This window comes from Mugil cephalus, chromosome 16, assembly GCF_022458985.1.
Source record: "Mugil cephalus isolate CIBA_MC_2020 chromosome 16, CIBA_Mcephalus_1.1, whole genome shotgun sequence".
Classification (NCBI taxonomy): Eukaryota; Metazoa; Chordata; class Actinopteri; order Mugiliformes; family Mugilidae; genus Mugil; species Mugil cephalus.
The window spans coordinates 14345912-14354464 of record NC_061785.1 but is presented as its reverse complement, the minus strand read 5'-3'; the positions used below and the strand labels follow the sequence as shown (position 1 = coordinate 14354464).

At 40.7% G+C, this 8553-nt stretch overlaps 2 protein-coding genes across 5 annotated transcripts; both read left to right on the top strand.

Moving 5' to 3' along the window:
• The first annotated feature begins 85 nt into the window (after window positions 1-85).
• LOC125023037 (pepsin A-like) lies at window positions 86-3069 on the top strand. Of its 3 annotated transcripts, none has more exons than XM_047610108.1 (10): window positions 86-124; window positions 246-314; window positions 613-763; window positions 854-971; window positions 1381-1499; window positions 1681-1877; window positions 2011-2127; window positions 2239-2380; window positions 2596-2694; window positions 2781-3069. In XM_047610108.1, exons 2-10 carry the CDS (start codon window positions 259-261, stop codon window positions 2916-2918), a joined length of 1137 nt encoding a protein of 378 aa, XP_047466064.1. In that variant the 5' UTR covers window positions 86-124; window positions 246-258; the 3' UTR covers window positions 2919-3069. The 3 variants fall into 3 exon arrangements, with proteins under 3 accessions (XP_047466064.1, XP_047466065.1, XP_047466066.1); XM_047610109.1 differs by having other exon boundaries at window positions 110-124; window positions 249-314; XM_047610110.1 differs by lacking the exon at window positions 86-124 and adding an exon at window positions 130-150 and having other exon boundaries at window positions 249-314.
• A 1218-nt stretch (window positions 3070-4287) lies between these two features.
• Window positions 4288-7904, top strand: LOC125022621 (PI-PLC X domain-containing protein 1-like). Of its 2 annotated transcripts, XM_047609440.1 has the most exons (7): window positions 4295-4612; window positions 4711-4809; window positions 5401-5525; window positions 5617-5748; window positions 7100-7273; window positions 7367-7544; window positions 7642-7904. In XM_047609440.1, the coding sequence occupies exons 1-7, from the start codon at window positions 4591-4593 to the stop codon at window positions 7875-7877; spliced, it is 966 nt and encodes a 321-aa protein (XP_047465396.1). In that variant the 5' UTR covers window positions 4295-4590; the 3' UTR covers window positions 7878-7904. The 2 variants fall into 2 exon arrangements, with proteins under 2 accessions (XP_047465397.1, XP_047465396.1); XM_047609441.1 differs by lacking the exon at window positions 7100-7273 and having other exon boundaries at window positions 4288-4612.
• Window positions 7905-8553: the final 649 nt, after the last annotated feature.

Below are 8553 nucleotides of genomic sequence, written 5' to 3'. Positions count from 1 at the left end.
TATCCTCTCAGTCCGAACATGCATGTGTGCATTTCCTTATCAAGTATAATGGCAAAAAGTCAACTCACCTGTATAAAAGAAGATGCATATCTGTTTGAGAACACTCAAGTTGTGGAGTCTAGAGGTAAGTCCGCAGGATCGTACTTCATCGTACGTATTTTACTGAAGTAGTATTTATCATCAAACTTAAAGGCATGAGTTTGGCTTGTAGTATTGCTCCACTAAAATCTGCTTTCTTTTGACAGCAGAGCCGAGACCATGAAGTGGGTTGTTGTTGCGTGTGCCATGGTGGCACTGTCTGAGTGCATCGTCCAGTAAGTCAACCAGACCACTCTAATACATTTTTGTTAGTTTTCTGATTTCTCCATCTTCTAACTATACACCAGCTTCATCCACTTGAAACACTGCATCGGTGACAAGAATGATACCTGCACGCATCTATGACACTAATAACTGTAGAGTCTCTTGAAACAAAATCAGCTTCTGTGCGTAAAATTAGTGAGATCTTTAAGAGTAATGCCTTTTTATTCACCTCATAAGATAAGATACAAATAAAAAGTTTACAGACATAGCTAAAGGAAAATAACTAAAGTTTCTTTCTTCGACTCATAGTATACCTCTGGAGAAGGGTAAGTCTGCCAGGGAGTTCCTGGAGGAGCAGGGTCTGTGGGAGGAGTACAGGCTCAAATACAAATACAACCCCATGGCCAAATTTGATGAGCGCTTTGCTGTGGGCAATGAGCCCATGACCAACGACGCTGATGTGAGTAAAGGAAGCTGAAGCACAACCAACAAATGAACAGAACTTGGACATGAGTCTCATGAGTAATCTTGGCGTCTTCTTCGTCTCCAGCTGTCTTACTATGGAATTATCTCGATTGGAACTCCTCCTCAGTCCTTCAAGGTCATCTTTGACAGTGGCTCATCTAACCTGTGGGTGCCTTCCGTCTACTGCAGCAGTCCAGCCTGCAGTACGTGAAACTATATTATCTGTCGTGATACCTGGGGTAAATACCTTGGGGTAAATTAAGAACACGGTAAAGGCACAAGTTGGAGCTATGTCCTATGTCCACCCTTTGGGGAACAGGGTGTAAATAGAACAAGATATAGCAAGGATAGAGTAATCTGATAGTAGTCTGAGATAAAGCAATCAGAGTAACAATGGTTAGGACTAAATGTTGGATAAGAAGAAGACAAAAACACAAGACCAATTGTAAGAGAGGTCAAGACTCTCTAAAGAAACTAAGACCTAGGGACAGTTTTTAAGGTTGGTTAGGTTCAGGGTCAGGTTTACACTCCAAACAAGATGTTTTCATGAGTTTTCATGATAATTTATTACTATACATCACTAAGACGAAACACTTTTTTCTGCCTTCCTAGACAACCATGTCAAGTTCAACCCTGGCATGAGCAGCACCTACAGAAACATCGGCAGTCCTCTCAATATTCAATATGGCACTGGCAGCATGACCGGCTTCCTTGCTTATGACACTGTGACGGTGAGAATTCAAAACATGCAGTCGCTTTGAATTGAAAAAGAATATGTATTCACTATCATCAATATGTTGCCTTGAAAGGTTGCACCTAAATATCAGTAGAATATAATAAACTGAAGAGGTTACTTAGAGATAGCACTTTTTTGATGCACTTTTAAATTCTTTCTCCATGTTGGCTTGCCAGGTCGGTGGGCTCCCTGTTAGCAACCAGATCTTTGGTCTCAGCGAGACTGAGGCTCCCTTCATGCAGTACATGCGTGCTGATGGTATCCTGGGCCTGGCCTACCCAAGTCTGGCTGCCTCTGGCGCTACACCCGTATTTGACACCATGATGAAGGAGGGCCTGGTCAACCAGGACCTCTTCTCTGTGTATCTGAGCTCGTAAGGACAGCTGTAGCCTTGCGGCATCTTACACAGAGACGTCAATGGACGCTTGTCATTATGCTATCACCAATGCTGAGGTAGAAACTGGTTTCTAGAAAGTTTAACTGGAAGTTTTCACTTTTTTCTGCAGTAATTCCCAGCAAGGCAGCGTGGTAACCTTTGGCGGTGTCGACCCCAACCTCTACTATGGTACCATCAGCTGGATTCCTCTCTCAAGTGAGACGTACTGGCAGATCACAGTGGACAGGTGAAACCGCAGATCACAGCCTCATATTCACACCAAAATGTGTGGAGACCCATGCCATTTTTCTGGCAAACTTCTGCCCTTTTCTGATGCTGACTGCGTTGTCCCTTCCAGCGTTACTGTCAACGGTCAGGTTGTGGCATGCAGCGGTGGTTGTCAGGCTATTGTGGACACCGGAACTTCTATGATTGTTGGACCTCAGGATAGCATCAGTAACATCAATCGCTGGGTTGGAGCTAATTACCAGAACGGAGACGTAAGTGCAAATAAAGATGGGTCCCCCATTTACTTTTTTTGCAGATGATTCCAGGAGATTGATACTCTTCATTTAAAAATGAAGCTAACCAGGCTAGCTGTTGAAGGCTTAGTTAGTAGGCTATTAGTGGTAGCTTCAGATTTAGCTTCCTGTAAAGACAGCACAGGATTTAAATGCAAATGCTGATATTCTCGTATCACTCCCTCTTTCCTCAGTATGTTGTCAACTGCAACAACGTTAACCAGATGCCAGATATCACCTTCCACATCTATGGACAACAATTCACTCTCCAAGGTGCCGCCTATGTCCGTCAGGTAGGTTTCTTTTCCTGAGGCAGTATTTTCTTAGTACCTTACATGTTTGCTATGTTTGAAATTCTTCTCCTAAATCCGTCCGCTAGTCTCAGTACTATGGCTGCCGTACTGGCTTCAGCAATGGTGGTTCAAGCCTGTGGATCCTGGGTGATGTCTTCATCAGGCAGTACTATTCCATCTTCAACAGAGGCCAGAACATGGTGGGTCTAGCCAAGGCTAGATAATCAACCTGAAGTCAAGCCGTCCAACAGTCACATGTATGTCATGTATGTCATTCATGGGTTTAAGTGCTACTCTAATGAAATGTAAAACCTGAGACTCCAGTCTTCAGCAAAATTTGTATTTCCTTAAAATTAATAAAAAGACTTTATTCAATTTGACTGTCTTTGTCAGTGATGCTGTAATGACTCATTTGAGACACCAACTCAACCACGTATACGACACTACGTATAAAACTTACAACAGAATAACTTTGAGTAATAGATTTTGGTATCTGTTATGTGCTCACCTGCTAACTATTAGGATATGTAAGTGTAAAAATAAGAATTTAATTGGCCATTATAATAATTGTGGATGTATATGCAACATTGGTTGATGTTTTGCATCAAATGCAGCTAACAGAGGTTATTTAGGCTGACTTGACGGGGCAGAACATGACTGTGATGATGATTTGGTGCTTGTGGTAGACGCTAGGGGGGACTGTGGCTCAGTAGGTAGGTACCAATGAATACCAATAGGTAGAAAAGCAAGACTATTTACCATTACCTATAAATAATAGTCTGAGTCGAGTTAACGAATGCTAACTTAGATGAATGCTAACATAAGAGAACCTGTCTGCAGACATCTCAAAACTAATGTAACATAACGGAATAATCTCCCAATGAAACTCCACTTCCCAAAACTTATATGCTGCCTCCACAAAGGTCAAAAAAAGTATTTTAGACAAAACCAGTGTTGCACTTAAGTCATGCTTCAATCTGGGCAGACGCACAAATATTCACATAAGGAAAAGCAGCTTTTTGATAGGATGTTTTTCAGGGATACTGCAACCTGAACTAAAAGCAGTAAAACGACACGAGTAATGTAAATGCCAATGGCAACATTCTTATCATCTATGCAGTTTTTCATGCAAGTTACAAGTGACAGGCCTAAACTTTAAATCACATTTTGAACACAGGAAAACACATTGAAAAAAGTATATGAGTATACAGAGCTTTCCATCACACAAGACACAGGTGAGAACAGTTAGGGAGGAGCAACCAATCACAGAAGAGCCACCACAGACAAAGGCAAGAAGTAAATCCAGACAGGAAAAACCGGGGAAGCGATACTAACATGTATACAAGAGACACAAATAACCACACACTTAATGTCCTTAAATTGTCATACAGATTATTAAAAGAACATGTCATTTAGTCATAGTTAAAACTAATTTTTCATTTTATCCCAGTGTCATAGCTAAAACCTTACTGGATCAGAAAGAGTGTTGCTTTTGTTGTGTACTTATGGAACTAATGTGAACAGTAAAGGTATGAGGGAGTTTCATAAGACGCTCGTTTCATGTTGTACAACATTCCAGTAAAAATCAAAATTAATTTTTTATTTCCTCCAAGATGACCTTTTCTCTCCTGCAGTAAGAAACGGTTTATATGTGTTCTGGTGGTATGAGGAAGTTTCAGAAAAGCTGTATGTCATGTTCATCAAACATTCCAGTTGAGGCCGGCGCTCCGTTTAGATTTCCTCATACAATGGCCTTCCAGATTACAAAACCTGAAAGACAACAACAGATAGCAACAGTCTACACCTCCAGAGTGTAGAGGCGGTTCAACTGTGCGACTCTTTCACTTCTTCCTGCACTTCTGCACCGTCAAATAGGAGGTAATAAAGAACTAAAGCATGCCTGGATTTCCCTGGAAGAGTAAGTGTTGTTACTCCAGTTTTCCATCTTAATGTCTGTTGTTTCTCACTGTATTGATTTCACTGGGCGGCAGATTAACTTTGAACTGTTTTGCGCAGAATTTAGGAGGTCTGCCGAAGTAAATAGCAACAGTGACTGGATGTCGCAACTACCCCCTAAACTTCACACCGTTCCTCTCTATGATCTGGCCATACCAGGTAAGGATATTCTCACAGGACTTATCTAAACAATGGTGGTGTTAGGAGCTTTGAGGAAAAAAAAAATGTTCATAAAACATTCCAGATAAACCTGGCACTCTGTTTAGATTTCCTTATACAATGGTCTTCCAGGTTACAAAACCTGAAAGACAACAGTAGATAGCAACAGTCAACACATCCAGAGTGTAGAGGCAGTTCAGCTACTGTAACCCTAACAGTCTATAAAGTAACAACCAAGTAAATGTAGAAAACAGTGTTGGTTTTAAACCTATGTAAAATGTGGCACAATGCTTTGTAGGTTTCATGTGTTTTTTGTTTCTTATTTTGTTCCCCTGAGAATTAGAATTTGGGGCTTTGTATTGTGAATACATTTACACAGAATTCAGCAAATAATGGGGGAAATATATTGCCAAGTAATCACCAAGTACCGCTGTGTATAAGTAAAAGTTTGATTCAATGATAGTGCCAGAGGAAGACCATCGAAATGTGACCCCATATTGCTGCTAGATATGTGAAGTTTGACTGGACTGGACAGTGGCAAAATGAGTTTAGCGTTACTTTAATATGTGTGTGTTTGTGTGTGATTCCTAGGAAGCCACGACTCAATCACTTATGACCTGGACGTCAATTCCTCGATAGTAGAGCCTCAGAAACTGAGGAGATTCAGCAAGATCTGCTGCGTGCGTAAAATAGTGCATAGATGGGCATCCACACAGGTAAGGAGAGCTTCCGTCCAGTCGACGATTATTATTTTTGTTTTAAGGAAAGATGAAGCAAATGTTTATCTGGTGTCGGCCTTCGTCACAGGATGCAACTGTCACAGAGCAACTGGATGCAGGGGTTCGCTACCTCGACCTGAGGATCGCTCGCAAGCCCAACGACCCCGATCCCACCAGGCTTTACTTTTACCACGGGCTTTACACGAGGACTGACGTGGAGGTAAAGATGCATAGTAATTATCAGCAATTATCAAAAATGAATCAGCCTTGGCATCAGTAGTCAATACAGAAAATGTAAATTGGATTTAGGATGTGAAAAGAGGGCAAACCTAGTGACAAAATGTACTCGTGGTGGGTGATTTGTTGTTTGTAATAAGTCACTTTCTTACGGAAGAGTATTAGTGCCACCAATGAGAAAAAAATTAGTGGAGGTAGATTTTTTTCCATCATGCACGTTGAGAAAAAAATAAGAAGAATTTAAAATTGTATTGTGATTATTTTTTCAGTTATATTGCTGACAGATTATATTGGAGTGTTGGCCTTGTCTGCTGAGGGAGTAAAGTATCGACCGTACCATTCGCATACGATGCTGCTGGTTTAAAGACAATGTTTTTTCTCAATATTTCAACTTTTTTTTTCTTTTTTCTCTAAGTGCATGATGGGGAAAAAAAATCTACCTGCACAATTTTTTTTTCTCATGGATGGCACTAATACTCTTCCGTACTTTCTGTCTTGACCATGAACGGAGGCTACAGTCTTGAGTGTAGAGGTGAGGGTCCAAGTCCAGCCTGTGTCAGCTCCTGCAACTGACTCATAACTTTTGGTGTCTCTCTACTGATCCATCCATTGAAAGCACGTAACCCCGAAAAGTTTTGCTTTTGGGCAAACTGAAATGAAGAATAATACTGAAAAAATATATCTAAAATAAATAAATAAATAAAGTACCTTTGTGAGAGCCCAAGAAGCTTTAAGGAGTTGAGCAAATGTTGCAATATCTTTTAAAAAACAACAACAAGTCAGCTGTCCCGCGTACCGCAGTTAGATGCTAATGAATTCAGTCTATCAGATCAGAATACGCCTTAATACCGTATGCTAACTATTCTCTACAAATGTCTCTACAAATGCCAAGTGCTGATTTTCTCTTTGCATTTGAGAGCAATCTTTAAAAACATTTCTATGAAGCTCTCCTGCGGGTGTGCACAATCAATTGTTGATATTTCTACAGTTTCTGACTGACTTAGAAGTAAACTGAGTAAAAAAATGAAACTGTTTTGAAGGAAAAACTTTTGTGAGATCCCACAAGAGTAAGTTTTATTTAATTTTTTTATTCTTTTCTCCATGCCCGGGGCTCCATCATATATAAATATTTAACGTGCAGAGAATATAGCTGAACCAAAAACACCAAAAACCACCGAAGCAGCTGAAATAAATCTCGTGCTTGGGTGTATGCGAATATTACATTTTATTTCAACAAAATAGGAGCTGCAACAGAGAAGATTTCTTTGTGTGGATTGATACATTTGACGTCAAGGGTTTAAAGTTTAACGTCCTCTTCTGCCGCTATGGACCAGACTGTTCTCCGGGAGATACTTGAGTGGGCAAAGCGCCACCCCAAAGAGATCCTCAACCTGGCCTTTTCCAACTTCAGAGGTTTTGAGAAGCAGTCCGAACAGATGCTTCACAACCACCTCATCAAGTCCATCAAGACCTTGTTTGGAGACAGGCTCGTCCCTAGATGGTCGAAGGTGATATGCAGTAAAAAAACCAAAAAACACTTGAAAATAAAGATAATCTGTGTTTTAATTTTCAGAATAAGATGTTTTCATGTTCCTCAACAGAACAAGCACACCTTGAAGAGTTGCTGGGACATCGACAAAAACATCATAGTTTCTTACGATTATAAAGCGAATCAGGACTTATGGATGAAAATAACTTATTTCTACGGGAACAGTATGAAACCTGCAGACATCGAATCGAGACTCTGCCGTGCTCTGGAAAAGGAAAGGCCTTACCAGTGTGAGTCTTCTCCGTTTGGTTTGAGTATGACGTAAATAACAGGGGTTATAACGCGCTGCGCTCTGAAATGATTGCCAACTTTTAATTTGGCCTGCAGATTTCTTCGTGTGTGGCCTGAACCTGACGCTGCCGAACGACGCCAGGATACTCAAGTACATCCTTCGCCTCTGCGACAACTTCCACAACGTCATTCTCAGGAGTCTGCCGAAGATGGTGCAGTGGCTGAAGAAGCAGTCTGGCCAGAAAATGAACATTGTCGCCTCAGACATGGTGACTCGCGACGACTTCGTAACGACGGTCATCGAGCTCAATTCAATAAACGGAAAGGCATAATAATAACAACACTAATAAAAAATCAGATGTCAGCTTGCTTTGGTTTGCCAATGGTCACCTTTTCTTTTTCCTTCTATTTCTTTTTACCCACAATTTATCCCATACGATCAGTCACAAAACCCTTAAACCTTTATAGGGCAAGGGAATCATATTTGGTCACTTCAGCACAGGTTTTAAATTGTGTCCCTTTGCCTCTCAGAGGGGTTTAGAAGCATGTCGTTCTCCATTCAGCCGTTCATTAGAGATCAAGGAAACATTCTCAGGTCAAATCCTTGTCAAATGTGGTCTTTAAGGTCCACCTCTGCCTGAGCGCTGAATATAACTGCTTCATTAGGCGCCATGAAGAAGTGTCCTAATTTTGTCTGCTGTGATCCTGTGCCTGAATCACCACTAATGCCCTAAATACATGTTCAGTCAAAAGTCAAGTCAAAGTCAGTTTTATTTTCAATTCTGTGCAACATATAAAGAGATGGAAATTTCCTTCCTGACAGAGGTTAAAGCTCAGAAACTTGGAATATTGTCACCTGCATTGTTAGGTCTCGTGTGGGGTTAAGGGGGTTAAGGTCAGGGGAGTTTGATTTTACTCCGTGAAAATTAGAATTTGTCTTTTTTGATGGCCTACAATAACCTTATATATATTATATAACCTCATTATATTAATGAGTATTTTAATGAG